Source organism: Oncorhynchus mykiss, chromosome 10 (genome assembly GCF_057628025.1).
Source record: "Oncorhynchus mykiss isolate SJ-2025 chromosome 10, ASM5762802v1, whole genome shotgun sequence".
Lineage (NCBI taxonomy): Eukaryota > Metazoa > Chordata > Actinopteri > Salmoniformes > Salmonidae > Oncorhynchus > Oncorhynchus mykiss.
The window spans coordinates 82685912-82708411 of NC_143031.1; the positions used below are offsets into that span (position 1 = coordinate 82685912).

Below are 22500 nucleotides of genomic sequence, written 5' to 3' on the forward strand. Positions count from 1 at the left end.
ACTATCCCCCTTCCCTCTCCATCCTCTCTCTCTCTCCTCCCCCTTCTCTCTCATTCCCTCCCTCTTTTTCCATCTCTTTCCCTCTCCATCCCCCCTCTCTCTCCTCCCCCTTCTCTCTCATTCCCTCCCTCTTTTTCCATCTCTCTCCCTACTATCCCCCTTCCCTCTCTTTCCCTCTCCATCCCCCCTCTCTCTCTCCTCCCCTCTCTCTTTCTCAGGAGAAGGAGCCAGGAGATGATGACGACAGCGATAGCGACAGCGACGATGATGACGATGATGTTCGTGTCACCATCGGAGACATCAAGACCGGAGCCCCACAGTACACGTACGTGTCTTTAAAGTAGAGGTCGAACCGGTTAGGATTTTTCAACTCCGATACCGATTATTTGGGCCCCCAAAAAAAGCCGATAACGATTAATCGGCCAATTTGTACATATGTATTTGTAATATTGACAATTACAACAATACCGAACACTTATTTGAACTTATTATAATACATAAATAAAAAATCTATTTAGCCTCAAATAAATATGAAACATGTTCAATTTGGTTTAATTAATGCTAAAACAAAGTGTTGGAGAAGAAAGTAAAAGTGCAATATGTGCTATGTAAGAAAGCTAACGTTTCAGTTCCTTGCTCAGACCATGAGAACATATGAAAGCTGGTGGTTCCTTTTAACATGAGTCTTCAATATTCCCAGATAAGAAGCTTTAGGTTGTAGTTATTATAGGTCTATTTCTCTCTATACCATTTGTATTTCATTAACCTTTGACTATTGGATGTTCTTATAGGCACTATAGTATTGCCAGCCTAATCTAGGGAGTTGATAGGCTTGAAGTCATAAACAGCGTTGTGCTTCAAGCACTGCGAAGAGCTGCTGGCAAACGCAGTAAAGTGCTGTTTGAATGAATGCCTACGAGCCTGCTGCTGCCTACCACCGCTCAGTCAGACTGCTCTATCAAATATCAAATCATAGACTTAATTATAATATAATAAACACACACAAATACTAGCTTTATCTAATTAATATGGTCAAATCCGGAAACTATCATTTCGAAAACAAAACGTACGGGAGTTGCAGCGATGAGACAAGACTGTAACTACCAATTGGATACCATGAAATTGGGTAGAGAAAATGGGTCAAATTTTTTAATTTTTATAAACATGAATTTCTTTTAACTAAATATGCAGGTTTAAAAAAAATATACTGGTGTTTTGATTTAAAGAAAGGCATTGGTGTTTAGGGTTCGGTACATTGGTGATTAGGGTTCGGTACATTGGTGATTAGGGTTCGGTACATTGGTGATTTAGGGTTAGGTACATTGGTGTTTAGGGTTAGGTACATTGGTGATTAGGGTTAGAGGTACATTGGTGATTAGGGTTCGGTACATTGGTGATTAGGGTTAGGTACATTGGTGATTAGGGTTAGAGGTACATTGGTGTTTAGGGTTCGGTACATTGGTGATTAGGGTTAGAGGTACATTGGTGATTAGGGTTAGGTACATTGGTGTTTAGGGTTCGGTACATTGGTGTTTAGGGTTCGGTACATTGGTGATTAGGGTTAGAGGTACATTGGTGTTTAGGGTTAGGTACATTGGTGATTAGGGTTCGGTACATTGGTGTTTAGGGTTAGGTACATTGGTGATTAGGGTTCGGTACATTGGTGATTAGGGTTCGGTACATTGGTGGTTAGGGTTCGGTACATTGGTGATTAGGGTTAGAGGTACATTGGTGATTAGGGTTCGGTACATTGGTGATTAGGGTTCGGTACATTGGTGGTTAGGGTTAGGTACATTGGTGTTTAGGGTTAGGTACATTGGTGATTAGGGTTCGGTACATTGGTGTTTAGGGTTCGGTACATTGGTGATTAGGGTTAGAGGTACATTGGTGTTTAGGGTTAGAGGTACATTGGTGATTAGGGTTAGGTACATTGGTGGTTAGGGTTCGGTACATTGGTGTTTAGGGTTCGGTACATTGGTGATTAGGGTTAGAGGTACATTGGTGATTAGGGTTAGAGGTACATTGGTGTTTAGGGTTAGAGGTACATTGGTGATTAGGGTTAGGTACATTGGTGTTTAGGGTTAGGTACATTGGTGATTAGGGTTCGGTACATTGGTGATTAGGGTTCGGTACATTGGTGATTAGGGTTAGAGGTACATTGGTGTTTAGGGTTAGGTACATTGGTGATTAGGGTTCGGTACATTGGTGTTTAGGGTTAGGTACATTGGTGATTAGGGTTCGGTACATTGGTGATTAGGGTTAGGTACATTGGTGTTTAGGGTTCGGTACATTGGTGATTAGGGTTCGGTACATTGGTGATTAGGGTTCGGTACATTGGTGATTAGGGTTCGGTACATTGGTGTTTAGGGTTAGGTACATTGGTGTTTAGGGTTCGGTACATTGGTGATTAGGGTTCGGTACATTGGTGATTAGGGTTCGGTACATTGGTGATTAGGGTTAGGTACATTGGTGTTTAGGGTTCGGTACATTGGTGATTAGGGTTAGAGGTACATTGGTGATTAGGGTTCGGTACATTGGTGATTAGGGTTCGGTACATTGGTGTTTAGGGTTAGGTACATTGGTGATTAGGGGTTAGGTACATTGGTGATTAGGGTTCGGTACATTGGTGTTTAGGGTTAGGTACATTGGTGATTAGGGTTCGGTACATTGGTGATTAGGGTTAGGTACATTGGTGTTTAGGGTTCGGTACATTGGTGATTAGGGGTTAGGTACATTGGTGTTTAGGGTTCGGTACATTGGTGATTAGGGTTAGGTACATTGGTGTTTAGGGTTAGGTACATTGGTGATTAGGGTTCGGTACATTGGTGATTAGGGTTCGGTACATTGGTGATTAGGGTTAGAGGTACATTGGTGATTAGGGTTCGGTACATTGGTGATTAGGGTTCGGTACATTGGTGATTAGGGTTCGGTACATTGGTGATTAGGGTTAGAGGTACATTGGTGATTAGGGTTCGGTACATTGGTGATTAGGGTTAGGTACATTGGTGATTGGGGTTCGGTACATTGGTGATTAGGGTTCGGTACATTGGTGATTAGGGTTAGAGGTACATTGGTGATTAGGGTTAGAGGTACATTGGTGATTAGGGTTAGGTACATTGGTGTTTAGGGTTCGGTACATTGGTGTTTAGGGTTCGGTACATTGGTGATTAGGGTTAGAGGTACATTGGTGTTTAGGGTTAGGTACATTGGTGATTAGGGTTCGGTACATTGGTGTTTAGGGTTAGGTACATTGGTGATTAGGGTTCGGTACATTGGTGATTAGGGTTCGGTACATTGGTGGTTAGGGTTCGGTACATTGGTGATTAGGGTTAGAGGTACATTGGTGATTAGGGTTCGGTACATTGGTGATTAGGGTTCGGTACATTGGTGGTTAGGGTTAGGTACATTGGTGTTTAGGGTTAGGTACATTGGTGATTAGGGTTCGGTACATTGGTGTTTAGGGTTCGGTACATTGGTGATTAGGGTTAGAGGTACATTGGTGATTAGGGTTAGGTACATTGGTGGTTAGGGTTCGGTACATTGGTGTTTAGGGTTAGAGGTACATTGGTGATTAGGGTTAGAGGTACATTGGTGTTTAGGGTTAGAGGTACATTGGTGATTAGGGTTAGGTACATTGGTGTTTAGGGTTCGGTACATTGGTGTTTAGGGTTAGGTACATTGGTGGTTAGGGTTCGGTACATTGGTGATTAGGGTTAGAGGTACATTGGTGTTTAGGGTTAGGTACATTGGTGTTTAGGGTTAGGTACATTGGTGATTAGGGTTAGGTACATTGGTGTTTAGGGTTCGGTACATTGGTGATTAGGGTTAGAGGTACATTGGTGATTAGGGTTAGAGGTACATTGGTGTTTAGGGTTAGAGGTACATTGGTGTTTAGGGTTAGGTACATTGGTGATTAGGGTTAGGTACATTGGTGTTTAGGGTTCGGTACATTGGTGTTTAGGGTTAGAGGTACATTGGTGTTTAGGGTTAGGTACATTGGTGATTAGGGTTAGGTACATTGGTGTTTAGGGTTCGGTACATTGGTGATTAGGGTTCGGTACATTGGTGATTAGGGTTAGAGGTACATTGGTGTTTAGGGTTAGGTACATTGGTGATTAGGGTTCGGTACATTGGTGTTTAGGGTTCGGTACATTGGTGTTTAGGGTTCGGTACATTGGTGATTAGGGTTAGAGGTACATTGGTGATTAGGGTTCGGTACATTGGTGATTAGGGTTCGGTACATTGGTGATTAGGGTTCGGTACATTGGTGATTAGGGTTAGGTACATTGGTGTTTAGGGGTTAGAGGTACATTGGTGATTAGGGTTCGGTACATTGGTGTTTAGGGTTCGGTACATTGGTGTTTAGGGTTCGGTACATTGGTGTTTAGGGGTTAGGTACATTGGTGATTAGGGTTCGGTACATTGGTGATTAGGGTTCGGTACATTGGTGATTAGGGGTTAGGTACATTGGTGATTAGGGTTCGGTACATTGGTGTTTAGGGTTAGGTACATTGGTGTTTAGGGGTTAGGTACATTGGTGATTAGGGGATAGGTACATTGGTGATTAGGGTTCGGTACATTGGTGATTAGGGTTCGGTACATTGGTGATTAGGGTTCGGTACATTGGTGATTAGGGTTCGGTACATTGGTGATTAGGGTTCGGTACATTGGTGATTAGGGTTCGGTACATTGGTGATTAGGGTTCGGTACATTGGTGATTAGGGTTCGGTACATTGGTGATTAGGGTTAGAGGTACATTGGTGATTAGGGTTCGGTACATTGGTGATTAGGGTTCGGTACATTGGTGATTAGGGTTAGAGGTACATTGGTGATTAGGGGTTAGGTACATTGGTGATTAGGGTTCGGTACATTGGTGATTAGGGGTTAGGTACATTGGTGATTAGGGTTCGGTACATTGGTGATTAGGGTTCGGTACATTGGTGATTAGGGGTTAGGTACATTGGTGATTAGGGTTCGGTACATTGGTGTTTAGGGTTAGGTACATTGGTGATTAGGGTTCGGTACATTGGTGATTAGGGTTCGGTACATTGGTGATTAGGGTTCGGTACATTGGTGATTAGGGTTAGAGGTACATTGGTGATTAGGGTTCGGTACATTGGTGATTAGGGTTCGGTACATTGGTGATTAGGGTTAGAGGTACATTGGTGGTTAGGGTTAGAGGTACATTGGTGATTAGGGTTCGGTACATTGGTGATTAGGGTTCGGTACATTGGTGTTTAGGGTTAGGTACATTGGTGATTAGGGTTCGGTACATTGGTGACTAGGGTTCGGTACATTGGTGTTTAGGGTTAGGTACATTGGTGATTAGGGTTCGGTACATTGGTGTTTAGGGTTAGAGGTACATTGGTGTTTAGGGTTCGGTACATTGGTGATTAGGGTTCGGTACATTGGTGATTAGGGGTTCGGTACATTGGTGATTAGGGTTAGAGGTACATTGGTGATTAGGGTTCGGTACATTGGTGATTAGGGGTTCGGTACATTGGTGATTAGGGTTAGAGGTACATTGGTGATTAGGGTTAGGTACATTGGTGTTTAGGGTTAGGTACATTGGTGTTTAGGGTTCGGTACATTGGTGCAACAAACTGTGCTTTTTTCGCGAATGCGCTTGTTAAATCGTCAGCCGTTTGGCGAAGTAGGCTTGTGATTGGGATGATAAATTAACAGGCACCGCATCGATTATATGCAACGCAGGGACAAGCTAGTTAAACTAGTAATATCATCAACCGTGTGAAGTTAACTAGTAATTATGTTAAGATTGATAGTTTTTTTTTTTTACAAGATACATTTAAAGCTAGCTACGGTCTTTAGAGGGATAGTTCACCCGTAATGTCTTTAAAGGGATAGTTCACCCGTAATGTCTTTAAAGGGATAGTTCACCCGTAATGTCTAAGCCGATCTGACCTTATTATTCCCAGATAAGGGGTTTTATGTACAGCTGATGAGCCTGAATTCATCTATTGTATTTCACAGCCTTTGACACTGTTGTTGTTGTTGACATGTCTGGTTTGTTGTTGTTGACATGTCTGGTTTGTTGTTGTTGTTGACATGTCTGGTTTGTTGTTGTTGTTGACATGTCTGGTTTGTTGTTGTTGTTGGCATGTCTGGTTTGTTGTTGTTGTTGGCATGTCTGGTTTGTTGTTGTTGTTGGCATGTCTGGTTTGTTGTTGTTGTTGACATGTCTGGTTTGTTGTTGTTGTTGACATGTCTGGTTTGTTGTTGTTGACATGTCTGGTTTGTTGTTGTTGTTGACATGTCTGGTTTGTTGTTGTTGTTGACATGTCTGGTTTGTTGTTGTTGTTGACATGTCTGGTTTGTTGTTGTCGTTGACATGTCTGGTTTGTTGTTGTCGTTGACATGTCTGGTTTGTTGTTGTTGTTGACATGTCTGGTTTGTTGTTGTTGTTGACATGTCTGGTTTGTTGTTGTTGTTGACATGTCTGGTTTGTTGTTGTTGTTGACATGTCTGGTTTGTTGTTGTTGTTGACATGTCTGGTTTGTTGTTGTTGTTGACATGTCTGGTTTGTTGTTGTTGTTGGCATGTCTGGTTTGTTGTTGTTGTTGGCATGTCTGGTTTGTTGTTGTTGTTGACATGTCTGGTTTGTTGTTGTTGTTGTTGACATGTCTGGTTTGTTGTTGTAGAACGTATGGAGTGGCTCCTGTTAACCTGAACATAAAGACAGCGGGAGCCAGACCCTATGGAACAGGTACTGTAGTGTTCTGTTCTTCACCTGTTCTATGCACCTGACTTTACACAGGCCGACATGGAGTGGGAAATGTGTAGTACAGGCTGATAGAGGTGTCCAGTCCCACCACCATGTCTTGATAGGTGTCCAGTCCCACCACCATAGGTGTCCAGTCCCACCACCATAGGTGTCCGGTCCCACCACCATGTCTTGATAGGTGTCCAGTCCCACTGCCATGTCTTGATAGGTGTCCAGTCCCACTGCCATGTCTTGATAGGTGTCCAGTCCCACCACCATGTCTTAATAGGTGTCCAGTCCCACCACCATGTCTTGATAGGTGTCCAGTCCCACTGCCATGTCTTGATAGGTGTCCAGTCCCACTGCCATGTCTTGATAGGTGTCCAGTCCCACCACCATGTCTTAATAGGTGTCCAGTCCCACCACCATGTCTTGATAGGTGTCCAGTCCCACTGCCATGTCTTGATAGGTGTCCAGTCCCACCACCATAGGTGTCCAGTCCCACCACCATAGGTGTCCAGTCCCACCACCATAGGTGTCCAGTCCCACCACCATGTCTTGATAGGTGTCCATTCCCACCACCGTAGGTGTCCAGTCCCACCACCATGTCTTGATAGGTGTCCAGTCCCACCACCATAGGTGTCCATTCCCACCACCATAGGTGTCCATTCCCACCACCATGTCTTGATAGGTGTCCATTCCCACCACCGTAGGTGTCCAGTCCCACCACCATGTCTTGATAGGTGTCCATTCCCACCACCATAGGTGTCCAGTCCCACCACCATGTCTTGATAGGTGTCCAGTCCCACCACCATAGGTGTCCAGTCCCACCACCATGTCTTGATAGGTGTCCAGTCCCACCACCATGTCTTGATAGGTGTCCATTCCCACCACCATAGGTGTCCATTCCCACCACCATAGGTGTCCATTCCCACCACTATGTCTTGATAGGTGTCCATTCCCACCACCATGTCTTGATAGGTGTCCAGTCCCACCACCATAGGTGTCCATTCCCACCACCATGTCTTGATAGGTGTCCATTCCCACCACCATGTCTTGATAGGTGTCCATTCCCACCACCATAGGTGTCCATTCCCACCACCATGTCTTGATAGGTGTCCATTCCCACCACCGTAGGTGTCCAGTCCCACCACCATGTCTTGATAGGTGTCCATTCCCACCACCATAGGTGTCCATTCCCACCACCATGTCTTGATAGGTGTCCATTCCCACCACCATGTCTTGATAGGTGTCCATTCCCACCACCGTAGGTGTCCAGTCCCACCACCATGTCTTGATAGGTGTCCATTCCCACCACCATAGGTGTCCATTCCCACCACCATGTCTTGATAGGTGTCCATTCCCACCTCCATGTCTTGATAGGTGTCCATTCCCACCACCATGTCTTGATAGGTGTCCATTCCCACCACCATGTCTTGATAGGTGTCCATTCCCACCACCATGTCTTGATAGGTGTCCAGTCCCACCACCATGTCTTGATAGGTGTCCATTCCCACCACCATGTCTTGATAGGTGTCCAGTCCCACCACCATGTCTTGATAGGTGTCCAGTCCCACCACCATGTCTTGATAGGTGTCCAGTCCCACCACCATAGGTGTCCATTCCCACCACCATGTCTTGATAGGTGTCCAGTCCCACCACCATGTCTTGATAGGTGTCCATTCCCACCACCATGTCTTGATAGGTGACCATTCCCACCAAATCAAATCAAATCAAATTTTATTTGTCACATACACATGGTTAGCAGATGTTAATGCGAGTGTAGCGAAATGCTTGTGCTTCTAGTTCCGGCAATGCAGTAATAACAAGTAATCTAACTAACAATTCCAAAACTACTGTCTTGTACACAGTGTAAGGGGATAAAGAATATGTACATAAGGATATATGAATGAGTGATGGTACAGAGCAGCATAGGCAAGATACAGTAGATGGTATCGGGTACAGTATGTACAATGAGATGAGTATGTAAACAAAGTGGCATAGTATAGTATAAAGTGGCTAGTGATACATGTATTACATAAGGATACCGTCGATGATATAGAGTACAGTATATACGTATGCGTATGAGATGAATAATGTAGGGTAAGTAACATTTATATAAGGTAGCATTGTTTAAAGTGGCTAGTGATATATTTACATCATTTCCCATCAATTCCCATTATTAAAGTGGCTGGAGTTGAGTCAGTGTCAGTGTGTTGGCAGCAGCCACTCCGTGTTAGTGGTGGCTGTTTAACAGTCTGATGGCCTTGAGATAGAAGCTGTTTTTCAGTCTCTCGGTCCCAGCTTTGATGCACCTGTACTGACCTCGCCTTCTGGATGATAGCGGGGTGAACAGGCAGTGGCTCGGGTGGTTGATGTCCTTGATGATCTTTATGGCCTTCCTGTGACATCGGGTGGTGTAGGTGTCCTGGAGGGCAGGTAGTTTGCCCCCGGTGATGCGTTGTGCAGACCTCACTACCCTCTGGAGAGCCTTACGGTTGAGGGCGGTGCAGTTGCCATACCAGGCGGTGATACAGCCCGCCAGGATGCTCTCGATTGTGCATCTGTAGAAGTTTGTGAGTGCTTTTGGTGACAAGCCGAATTTCTTCAGCCTCCTGAGGTTGAAGAGGCGCTGCTGCGCCTTCTTCACGATGCTGTCTGTGTGAGTGGACCAATTCAGTTTGTCTGTGATGTGTATGCCGAGGAACTTAAAACTTGCTACCCTCTCCACTACTGTTCCATCGATGTGGATAGGGGGGTGTTCCCTCTGCTGTTTCCTGAAGTCCACAATCATCTCCTTAGTTTTGTTGACGTTGAGTGTGAGGTTGTTTTCCTGACACCACACTCCGAGGGCCCTCACCTCCTCCCTGTAGGCCGTCTCATCGTTGTTGGTAATCAAGCCTACCACTGTTGTGTCGTCCGCAAACTTGATGATTGAGTTGGAGGCGTGCGTGGCCACGCAGTCGTGGGTGAACAGGGAGTACAGGAGAGGGCTCAGAACGCAACCTTGTGGGGCCCCAGTGTTGAGGATCAGCGGGGAGGAGATGTTGTTGCCTACCCTCACCACCTGGGGGCGGCCCGTCAGGAAGTCCAGTACCCAGTTGCACAGGGCGGGGTCGAGACCCAGGGTCTCGAGCTTGATGACGAGCTTGGAGGGTACTATGGTGTTGAATGCCGAGCTGTAGTCGATGAACAGCATTCTCACATAGGTATTCCTCTTGTCCAGATGGGATAGGGCAGTGTGCAGTGTGGTTGAGATTGCATCGTCTGTGGACCTATTTGGGCGGTAAGCAAATTGGAGTGGGTCTAGGGTGTCAGGTAGGGTGGAGGTGATATGGTCCTTGACTAGTCTCTCAAAGCACTTCATGATGACGGATGTGAGTGCTACGGGGCGGTAGTCATTTAGCTCAGTTACCTTAGCTTTCTTGGGAACAGGAACAATGGTGGCCCTCTTGAAGCATGTGGGAACAGCAGACTGGTATAGGGATTGATTGAATATGTCCGTAAACACACCGGCCAGCTGGTCTGCGCATGCTCTGAGGGCGCGGCTGGGGATGCCATCTGGGCCTGCAGCCTTGCGAGGGTTAACACGTTTAAATGTCTTACTCACCTCGGCTGCAGTGAAGGAGAGACCGCATGTTTTCGTTGCAGGCCGTGTCAGTGGCACTGTATTGTCCTCAAAGCGGGCAAAAAAGTTATTTAGTCTGCCTGGGAGCAAGACATCCTGGTCCGTGACTGGGCTGGGTTTCTTCCTGTAGTCCGTGATTGACTGTAGACCCTGCCACATGCCTCTTGTGTCTGAGCCGTTGAATTGAGATTCTACTTTGTCTCTGTACTGGCGCTTAGCTTGTTTGATAGCCTTGCGGAGGGAATAGCTGCACTGTTTGTATTCGGTCATGTTACCAGACACCTTGCCCTGATTAAAAGCAGTGGTTCGCGCTTTCAGTTTCACACGAATGCTGCCATCAATCCACGGTTTCTGGTTAGGGAATGTTTTAATCGTTGCTATGGGAACGACATCTTCAACGCACGTTCTAATGAACTCGCACACCGAATCAGCGTATTCGTCAATGTTGTTATCTGACGCAATACGAAACATCTCCCAGTCCACGTGATGGAAGCAGTCTTGGAGTGTGGAGTCAGCTTGGTCGGACCAGCGTTGGACAGACCTCAGCGTGGGAGCCTCTTGTTTTAGTTTCTGTCTGTAGGCAGGGATCAACAAAATGGAGTCGTGGTCAGCTTTTCCGAAAGGGGGGCGGGGCAGGGCCTTATATGCGTCGCGGAAGTTAGAGTAACAATGGTCCAAGGTCTTTCCTCCCCTGGTTGCGCAATCGATATGCTGATAAAATTTGGGGAGTCTTGTTTTCAGATTAGCCTTGTTAAAATCCCCAGCTACAATGAATGCAGCCTCCGGATAAATTGTTTCCAGTTTGCAGAGAGTTAAATAAAGTTCGTTCAGAGCCATCGATGTGTCTGCTTGGGGGGGGATATATACGGCTGTGATTATAATCGAAGAGAATTCTCTTGGTAGATAATGCGGTCTACATTTGATTGTGAGGAATTCTAAATCAGGTGAACAGAAGGATTTGAGTTCCTGTATGTTTCTTTCATCGCACCATGTCACGTTAGTCATAAGGCATACGCCCCCGCCCCTCTTTTTACCAGAAAGATGTTTTTTCCTGTCTGCGCGATGCGTGGAGAAACCTGTTGGCTGCACCGCTTCGGATTGCGTCTCTCCAGTAAGCCACGTTTCCGTGAAGCAAAGAACGTTACAGTCTCTGATGTCCCTCTGGAATGCTACCCTTGCTCGGATTTCATCAACCTTGTTGTCAAGAGACTGGACATTGGCAAGAAGAATGCTAGGGAGTGGTGCGCGCTGTGCCCGTCTCCGGAGTCTGACCAGAAGACCGCCTCGTTTCCCTCTCTTTCGGAGTCGTTTTTTTGGGTCGCTGCATAGGATCCACTCCGTTGTCCTGTTTGTAAGGCAGAACACAGGATCCGCGTTGCGAAAAACATATTCTTGGTCGTACTGATGGTGAGTTGATGCTGATCTTATATTCAGTAGTTCTTCTCGACTGTATGTAATGAAACCTAAGATGACCTGGGGTACTAATGTAAGAAATAACACGTAAAAAAACAAAAAACTGCATAGTATCCTAGGAACGCGAAGCGAGGCGGCCATCTCTGTCGGCGCCGGAAGTACCACCATGTCTTGATAGGTGTCCAGTCCCACCACCATAGGTGTCCAGTCCCACCACCATAGGTGTCCAGTCCCACCACCATAGGTGTCCAGTCCCACCACCATAGGTGTCCAGTCCCACCACCATAGGTGTCCATTCCCACCACCATAGGTGTCCATTCCCACCACCATGTCTTGATAGGTGTCCAGTCCCACCACCATGTCTTGGTAGGTGTCCATTCCCACCACCATGTCTTGATAGGTGTCCATTCCCACTGCCATGTCTTAATAGGTGTCCAGTCCCACCACCATAGGTGTCCATTCCCACCACCATAGGTGTCCATTCTCACCACCATAGGTGTCCAGTCCCACCACCATAGGTGTCCATTCCCACCACCATGTCTTGATAGGTGTCCAGTCCCACCACCATGTCTTGATAGGTGTCCAGTCCCACCACCATAGGTGTCCATTCCCACCACCATGTCTTGATAGGTGTCCAGTCCCACCACCATGTCTTGATAGGTGTCCAGTCCCACCACCATGTCTTGATATGTGTCCAGTCCCACCACCATAGGTGTCCAGTCCCACCACCATAGGTGTCCAGTCCCACCACCATGTCTTGATATGTGTCCAGTCCCACCACCATAGGTGTCCAGTCCCACCACCATAGGTGTCCAGTCCCACCACCATAGGTGTCCAGTCCCACCACCATAGGTGTCCAGTCCCACCACCATAGGTGTCCATTCCCACCACCATAGGTGTCCATTCCCACCACCATGTCTTGATAGGTGTCCAGTCCCACCACCATAGGTGTCCAGTCCCACCACCATAGGTGTCCAGTCCCACCACCATAGGTGTCCAGTCCCACCACCATAGGTGTCCATTCCCACCACCATAGGTGTCCATTCCCACCACCATGTCTTGATAGGTGTCCAGTCCCACCACCATAGGTGTCCAGTCCCACCACCATAGGTGTCCAGTCCCACCACCATAGGTGTCCAGTCCCACCACCATAGGTGTCCAGTCCCACCACCATGTCTTGATAGGTGTCCAGTCCCACTGCCATGTCTTAATAGGTGTCCATTCCCACCACCATGTCTTGATAGGTGTCCAGTCCCACCACCATAGGTGTCCAGTCCCACCACCATAGGTGTCCAGTCCCACCACCATGTCTTGATAGGTGTCCAGTCCCACCACCATAGGTGTCCATTCCCACCACCATAGGTGTCCATTCCCACCACCATGTCTTGATAGGTGTCCAGTCCCACCACCATGTCTTGATAGGTGTCCAGTCCCACCACCATGTCTAGGGCAGCTTTGTGGAACTAGATGGTATAAATGTAGATATCGTTGATTATTTTTTGGGGGGATTGATGTACTAAATTGTCCTTTTGTATATTTTAACCCTGGTAGATATTCTAAATGTTTCTTTTCCATGTGGTGTTCTGGTTTCTATTCTCTCTCTAGTAGGGAACAAGTTAAAGGGTGTGGATCTGGAGGCCCCGGGAAACATCAATGGAGTCCCAGTAGTGGAGGTGGACATGGAGACATTCGAGGAGAAACCCTGGAGGAAACCAGGTACGGGTTACTGTGGGCGGGGTTACTGTGGGCGGGGTTACTGTGGGCGGGGTTACTGTGGTGCGGGGTTACTGTGGGCGGGGTTACTGTGGGACATTCGAGGAGACACCCTGGAGGAAACCAGGTACGGGTTATTGTGGGCGGGGTTACTGTGGGCGGGGTTACTGTGGGCGGGGTTACTGGTTACTGTGGGACATCAGAGGAGAAACCCTGGAGGAAACCAGGTACGGGTTACTGTGGGCGGGGTTACTGTGGGACACTGTAGGAGTTTGTAAAAATAAACGTGTGTGTGTGTGTGTGTAGGTGCTGACCTGTCTGACTACTTTAACTATGGGTTCAACGAGGACACGTGGAAGGGCTACTGTGACAAGCAGAAGAGGCTGAGGATGGGCCTGGAGGTCGTCAACATCTCCTCCACCACCAGCAAAATCACTGTAAGATACAACATCTCCTCCACTACCAGCTAAATCACTGTAAGATACAACATCTCCTCCACTACCAGCTAAATAACTAAGATACAACATCTCCACTACCAGCTAAATCACTAAGATACAACATCTCCTCCACTACCAGCTAAATCACTAAGATACAACATCTCCTCCACTACCAGCTAAATCACTAAGATACAACATCTCCTCCACTACCAGCTAAATCACTAAGATACAACATCTCCTCCACTACCAGCTAAATCACTAAGATACAACATCTCCTCCACTACCAGCTAAATCACTAAGATACAACATCTCCTCCACTACCAGCTAAATCACTGTAAGATACAACATCTCCTCCACTACCAGCTAAATCACTGTAAGATACAACATCTCCTCCACTACCAGCTAAATCACTAAGACACAACATCTCCTCCACTACCAGCTAAATCACTGTAAGATACAACATCTCCTCCACTACCAGCTAAATCACTAAGATACAACATCTCCTCCACTACCAGCTAAATCACTGTAAGATACAACATCTCCTCCACTACCAGCTAAATCACTAAGATACAACATCTCCTCCACTACCAGCTAAATCACTGATACAACATCTCCTCCACTACCAGCTAAATCACTAAGATACAACATCTCCTCCACTACCAGCTAAATCACTGATACAACATCTCCTCCACTACCAGCTAAATCACTAAGATACAACATCTCCTCCACTACCAGCTAAATCACTGTAAGATACAACATCTCCTCCACTACCAGCTAAATCACTGTAAGATACAACATCTCCTCCTCCACCAGCTAAATCACTAAGATACAACATCTCCTCCACTACCAGCTAAATCACTAAGATACAACATCTCCTCCACTACCAGCTAAATCACTGATACAACATCTCCTCCACTACCAGCTAAATCCCTAAGATACAACATCTCCTCCACTTCCTTCTCTCTCTCCTCCTCTCAATTCCCGTCCTTCTCTCTCTCCTCCTCAATTCCCTTCCTTCTCTCTCTCTCCTCTTCTCAATTCCTTTCCTTCTCTCTGTCTCTCCTCTTCTCAATTCCCTTCCTTCTCTCTCTCTCTCCTCTTCTCAATTCCCTTCCTTCTCTCTGTCTCTCCTCTTCTCAATTCCTTTCCTTCTCTCTGTCTCTCCTCTTCTCAATTCCCTTCCTTCTCTCTGTCTCTCCTCTTCTCAATTCCCTTCCTTCTCTCTGTCTCTCCTCTTCTCAATTCCCTTCCTTCTCTCTGTCTCTCCTCTTCTCAATTCCCTTCCTTCTCTGTCTCTCCTCTTCTCAATTCCCTTCCTTCTCTCTCTCTCCTCTTCTCAATTCCATTCCTTCTCTCTCTCTCCTCTTCTCAATTCCCTTCCTTCTCTCTCTCTCCTCTTCTCAATTCCCTTCCTTCTCTCTCTCTCCTCTTCTCAATTCCCTTCCTTCTCTCTGTCTCTCCTCTTCTCAATTCCCTTCCTTCTCTCTGTCTCTCCTCCTCTCAATTCCCTTCCTTCTCTCTCTCTCTTCTCAATTCCCTTCCTTCTCTCTCTCTCCTCTTCTCAATTCCCTTCCTTCTTTGTCTCATTGAATTGCCATATGATAATCAGTGTAAAACAGATAAGCCAGAGTTGTTTAAAACCAAGATATCAATTTTTAAAGAGGTCCTACTACTGTCAAATGGTCAAACCCAAGATGTTATAAACTTAAAGATGTCCCTACTCTACTCCCCTCAGGTTCAGCAGGGCAGGACGGGGAATGAGAAGGAAGTGAGTTTACCCATCCACACGTCCAAACCTGACTTCCCCACTACAGCCAACATCTACAAGTCATCCATGAACACTACCAGGTAAGAGCTGTACACAGGTCCTCAGATGAATAAGAGCTGTACACAGGTCCTCAGATGAATAAGAGCTGTACACAGGTCCTCAGATGAATAAGAGCTGTACACAGGTCCTCAGATGAATAAGAGCTGTACACAGGTCCTCAGATGAATAAGAGCTGTACATAGGTCCTCAGATGAATAAGAGCTGTACACAGGTCCTCAGATGAATAAGAGCTGTACACAGGTCCTCAGATGAATAAGAGCTGTACATAGGTCCTCAGATGAATAAGAGCCGTAAGCTTAGCATAGGACAGGTAGAGACAGATCGTAAGGTTAGCTTAGGACAGGTACATATAGACGGACTGTAAGGTTATCCTAGGACAGGTACAGACAGTAAGGTTAGCCTAGGACAGGTACAGACAGTAAGGTTAGCCTAGGACAGGTACAGACAGTAAGGTTAGCCTAGGACAGGTACAGACAGTAAGGTTAGCCTAGGCCAGGAACAGACAGTAAGGTTAGCTTAGGACAGGAACAGACAGTAAGGTTAGCCTAGGACAAGTACAGACGGTAAGGTTAGCCTAGGACAGGTTAAGAGACGGTGAGGTTATCCTAGGACAGGTTAAGAGACGGTGAGGTTATCCTAGGACAGGTTAAGAGACGGTGATGTTATCCTAGGACAGGTTAAGAGACGGTGAGGTTATCCTAGGACAGGTTAAGAGACGGTGAGGTTATCCTAGGACAGGTTAAGAGACGGTGAGGTTATCCTAGGACAGGTTAAGAGACGGTGAGGTTATCCTAGGACAGGTTAAGAGACGGTGAGGTTATCCTAGGACAGGTTAAGAGACAGGTTATCCTAGGACAGATACAGACAGTGAGGTTATCCTAGGACAGGTTAAGAGACGGTAAGGTTATCCTAGGACAGGTTAAGAGACGGTAAGGTTATCCTAGGACAGGTTAAGAGACAGTAAGGTTATCCTAGGACACGTTAAGAGACATGATAGAGACTCATGTATTAGCTCTGGTAGAGGATTTGGCAAAACACTGTCTGGCAGTGGACAGACAGACAGACACAGACAAGCAGACAGACAGACAAGCAGACAGACAAGCTGACAGACAGGCTGACACAGACAGACAGGCTGACAGACAGACAGAGACAAGCAGATAGATAGACACAGACAGGCAGACAGACAGACAAGCTGACAGACAGGCTGACACAGACAGACAGGCTGACACAGACAAGCAGACAGACAGGCAGACAGACAGACAAGCTGACAGACAGGCTGACACAGACAGACAGGCTGACACAGACAGGCAGACAGACAGACAGGCAGACAGACAAGCAGACAGACAGGCAGACAGACAAGCTGACAGACAGGCTGACACAGACAGACAGGCAGACAGACAGACAGAGACAAGCAGATAGATAGAAAGACAGACAGTGAGTGAGTGACAGATAGAGGTAGAGGGAAAGAGAGAGATAGACAGAAGGACAGACAGAGATGCAGTAGACTGCTTGCTTCCGTTTTTCTCCTCTCACTGTACACATGAATGAGTTCCTCTGAGTGTGTGAGGGGAGGTCTAACTGTGTCTCCCTCCTTCTCCCCCTGATGGTAGGATCTCCCCCCCACAGTGGACTGCTCCCCCCGTCCAGGACATGTCCTACTATACGTGAGTGGGATGGGGCTTTATCACTACAACACACTGATACATCCATGTAGAGTATTGTCTTTTCCAGATGAGTGGGATGGGGCTTTATCACTACAACACACTGATACATCCATGTAGAGTATTGTCTTTTCCAGATGAGTGGGATGGGGCTTGTTCTCACAACACACTGATACATCCATGTAGAGTATTCTGTCTTTTCCAGATGAGTGGGATGGGGCTTGTTCTCACAACACACTGATACATCCATGTAGAGTATTGTCTTTTCCAGATGAGTGGGATGGGGCTTGTTCTCACAACACACTGATACATCCATGTAGAGTATTGTCTTTTCCAGATGAGTGGGATGGGGCTTGTTCTCACAACACACTGATACATCCATGTAGAGTATTCTGTCTTTTCCAGATGAGTAGGATGGGGCTTGTTCTCACAACACACTGATACATCCATGTACAGTATTCTGTCTTTTCCAGATGAGTAGGATGGGGCTTGTTCTCACAACACACTGATACATCCATGTACAGTATTCTGTCTTTTCCAGATGAGTGGGATGGGGCTTGTTCTCACAACACACTGATACATCCATGTAGAGTATTCTGTCTTTTCCAGATGAGTGGGATGGGGCTTGTTCTCACAACACACTGATACATCCATGTAGAGTATTGTCTTTTCCAGATGAGTAGGATGGGGCTTGTTCACATCAACACACTGATACATCCATGTAGAGTATTCTGTCTTTTCCAGATGAGTGGGATGGGGCTTGTTCACACAACACACTGATACATCCATGTAGAGTATTGTCTTTTCCAGATGAGTGGGATGGGGCTTGTTCTCACAACACACTGATACATCCATGTAGAGTATTGTCTTTTCCAGATGAGTGGGATGGGGCTTGTTCACAACAACACACTGATACATCCATGTAGAGTATTGTCTTTTCCAGATGAGTGGGATGGGGCTTGTTCACATCAACACACTGATACATCCATGTACAGTATTCTGTCTTTTCCAGGTGAGTGGGATGGGGCTTGTTCACATCAACACACTGATACATCCATGTACAGTATTCTGTCTTTTCCAGATGAGTGGGATGGGGCTTGTTCACATCAACACACTGATACATCCATGTAGAGTATTGTCTTTTCCAGATGAGTGGGATGGGGCTTGTTCACATCAACACACTGATACATCCATGTAGAGTATTGTCTTTTCCAGATGAGTGGGATGGGGCTTGTTCACATCAACACACTGATACATCCATGTACAGTATTCTGTCTTTTCCAGATGAGTAGGATGGGGCTTGTTCTCACAACACACTGATACATCCATGTACAGTATTCTGTCTTTTCCAGATGAGTAGGATGGGGCTTGTTCTCACAACACACTGATACATCCATGTACAGTATTCTGTCTTTTCCAGATGAGTGGGATGGGGCTTGTTCACATCAACACACTGATACATCCATGTACAGTATTCTGTCTTTTCCAGATGAGTAGGATGGGGCTTGTTCTCACAACACACTGATACATCCATGTACAGTATTCTGTCTTTTCCAGATGAGTAGGATGGGGCTTGTTCTCACAACACACTGATACATCCATGTACAGTATTCTGTCTTTTCCAGATGAGTGGGATGGGGCTTGTTCACATCAACACACTGATACATCCATGTACAGTATTCTGTCTTTTCCAGATGAGTAGGATGGGGCTTGTTCTCACAACACACTGATACATCCATGTACAGTATTCTGTCTTTTCCAGATGAGTGGGATGGGGCTTGTTCACATCAACACACTGATACATCCATGTACAGTATTCTGTCTTTTCCAGATGAGTGGGATGGGGCTTGTTCTCACAACACACTGATACATCCATGTAGAGTATTGTCTTTTCCAGATGAGTGGGATGGGGCTTGTTCACATCAACACACTGATACATCCATGTAGAGTATTGTGTCTCTTCCAGATGCTATTTAAAACACAAAATAAACTCATTTTAATTTCCCTCGGCCGATAAACCAGTGACAAACGTCGTGGTTGCATCGCGTCGTTAGGGCACAACGTGGTAGCGTTGTCACCGCGGCAACGTTAAGTTTAACGGGAGTCATCACCTTGGCAACAGTAAACACATTTAAATGCAACACACGTATGCACGTTGACTCACGTGTGTGTGACAGGTGATAGCCATGTTATAGACATGTCATAACAGATTCTACATCATGTGTGTATTAGTGCTGCTGTGTGTTGTCCTTTCTGACTTTAGTGTCCTGTCACCGATCTGTCTGTGGTGGTTAGGTACCGATCTGTGATGTGGTGGTTAGGTACCCCGATCTGTCTGTGGTGTGGTGGTTAGGTACCGATCTGTCTGTGGTGGTTAGGTACTGATCTGTCTGTGGTGGTTAGGTACTGATCTGTCTGTGGTGGTTAGGTACTGATCTGTCTGTGGTGGTTAGGTACTGATCTGTCTGTGGTGGTTAGGTACTGATCTGTCTGTGGTGGTTAGGTACCCTGATCTGTCTGTGGTGGTTAGGTACCGATCTGTCTGTGGTGGTTAGGTACCGATCTGTCTGTGGTGGTTAGGTACTGATCTGTCTGTGGTGGTTAGGTACTGATCTGTCTGTGGTGGTTAGGTACTGATCTGTCTGTGGTGGTTAGGTACTGATCTGTCTGTGGTGGTTAGGTACCCCGATCTGTCTGTGGTGGTTAGGTACCCCGATCTGTCTGTGGTGGTTAGGTACCCCGATCTGTCTGTGGTGGTTAGGTACCCCGATCTGTCTGTGGTGGTTAGGTACCGATCTGTCTGTGGTGGTTAGGTACCGAACTGTCTGTGGTGGTTAGGTACCGAACTGTCTGTGGTGGTTAGGTACCGATCTGTCTGTGGTGGTTAGGTACCGATCTGTCTGTGGTGGTTAGGTACCCCGATCTGTCTGTGGTGGTTAGGTACCGATCTGTCTGTGGTGGTTAGGTACCCTGATCTGTCTGTGGTGGTTAGGTACTGATCTGTCTGTGGTGGTTAGGTACCCCGATCTGTCTGTGGTGGTGAGGTACCCCGATCTGTCTGTGGTGGTTAGGTACTCCGATCTGTCTGTGGTGGTGAGGTACCCCGATCTGTCTGTGGTGGTTAGGTACCCCGATCTGTCTGTGGTGTGGTGGTTAGGTACCCCGATCTGTCTGTGGTGTGGTGGTTAGGTACCCCGATCTGTCTGTAGTGGTGGTGGTGGTGGTTAGGTACCCCGATCTGTGTGGTGTGGTGGTTAGGTACCGATCTGTGTGGTGTGGTAGTTAGGTACCGATCTGTCTGTGGTGTGGTGGTTAGGCACCCCGATCTGTCTGTAGTGGTGGTGGTTAGGTACCCCGATCTGTGTGGTGTTCTGTGCGGTAAACTCGGTTTTAATGACTGAGTAGACGGCCAGGTAGTCTAGTGGTTAAGAGCGTTGTCTTAGTCGTTAATGACTGAGTAGACGGCAGGTAGTCTGGTGGTTAAGAGCGTTGTCTTAGTCGTTAATGACTGAGTAGACGGCCAGGTAGTCTGGTGGTTAAGAGCGTTGTCTTAGTCGTTAGTGACTGAGTAGACGGCCAGGTAGTCTGGTGGTTAAGAGCGTTGTCTTAGTCGTTAGTGACTGAGTAGACAGCAGGTAGTCTAGTGGTTAAGAGCGTTGTCTTAGTCGTTAGTGACTGAGTAGACGGCAGGTAGTCTGGTGGTTAAGAGCGTTGTCTTAGTCGTTAATGACTGAGTAGACGGCAGGTAGTCTAGTGGTTAAGAGCGTTGTCTTAGTCGTTAATGACTGAGTAGACGGCAGGTAGTCTGGTGGTTAAGAGACGGCAGGTAGTCTAGTGGTTAAGAGCGTTGTCTTAGTCGTTAATGACTGAGTAGACGGCAGGTAGTCTAGTGGTTAAGAGCGTTGTCTTAGTCGTTAGTGACTGAGTAGACGGCAGGTAGTCTGGTGGTTAAGAGCGTTGTCTTAGTCGTTAGTGACTGAGTAGGCGGCAGGTAGTCTAGTGGTTAAGAGCGTTGTCTTAGTCGTTAATGACTGAGTAGACGGCCAGGTAGTCTAGTGGTTAACAGCGTTGTCTTAGTCGTTAGTGACTGAGTAGACGGCCAGGTAGTCTAGTGGTTAAGAGCGTTGTCTTAGTCGTTAATGACTGAGTAGACGGCCAGGTAGTCTAGTGGTTAACAGCGTTGTCTTAGTCGTTAATGACTGAGTAGACGGCAGGTAGTCTAGTGGTTAAGAGCGTTGTCTTAGTCGTTAATGACTGAGTAGACGGCCAGGTAGTCTAGTGGTTAAGAGCGTTGTCTTAGTCGTTAATGACTGAGTAGACGCCAGGTAGTCTAGTGGTTAAGAGCGTTGTCTTAGTCGTTAATGACTGAGTAGACGGCCAGGTAGTCTAGTGGTTAAGAGCGTTGTCTTAGTCGTTAATGACTGAGTAGACAGCAGGTAGTCTAGTGGTTAACAGCGTTGTCTTAGTCGTTAGTGACTGAGTAGACGGCAGGTAGTCTAGTGGTTAAGAGCGTTGTCTTAGTCGTTAATGACTGAGTAGACGGCCAGGTAGTCTAGTGGTTAAGAGCGTTGTCTTAGTCGTTAATGACTGAGTAGACGCCAGGTAGTCTAGTGGTTAAGAGACGGCAGGTAGTCTAGTGGTTAAGAGCGTTGTCTTAGTCGTTAATGACTGAGTAGACGGCAGGTAGTCTAGTGGTTAAGAGCGTTGTCTTAGTCGTTAGTGACTGAGTAGACGGCAGGTAGTCTGGTGGTTAAGAGCGTTGTCTTAGTCGTTAATGACTGAGTAGACGGCCAGGTAGTCTAGTGGTTAAGAGACGGCAGGTAGTCTAGTGGTTAAGAGCGTTGTCTTAGTCGTTAATGACTGAGTAGACGGCAGGTAGTCTAGTGGTTAAGAGCGTTGTCTTAGTCGTTAGTGACTGAGTAGACGGCCAGGTAGTCTAGTGGTTAAGAGCGTTGTCTTAGTCGTTAGTGACTGAGTAGACGGCCAGGTAGTCTAGTGGTTAAGAGCGTTGTCTTAGTCGTTAGTGACTGAGTAGACGGCCAGGTAGTCTAGTGGTTAAGAGCGTTGGGGCCTGTAACCGGAAGGTTGCTTGTTCGAAT

General features: G+C 46.6%; 1 protein-coding gene across 2 annotated transcripts in view; it reads left to right on the forward strand.

Annotated features, from left to right (window-relative positions):
- LOC110513555 (pre-mRNA 3'-end-processing factor FIP1) overlaps positions 1-22500 on the forward strand; it is a 36418-nt gene that overhangs the window by 2628 nt on the left and 11290 nt on the right. Inside the window, exons 4-9 of one of the 2 annotated variants that reach the window (XM_090188144.1) lie at positions 219-325; positions 6660-6724; positions 13368-13478; positions 13782-13912; positions 15648-15760; positions 17351-17404. In XM_090188144.1, coding sequence (XP_090044270.1) covers positions 219-325; positions 6660-6724; positions 13368-13478; positions 13782-13912; positions 15648-15760; positions 17351-17404 — 581 coding nt within the window. The remainder of the gene's footprint in view (positions 1-218; positions 326-6659; positions 6725-13367; positions 13479-13781; positions 13913-15647; positions 15761-17350; positions 17405-22500) is intronic. The other variant, XM_090188145.1, reaches the window with a different exon arrangement.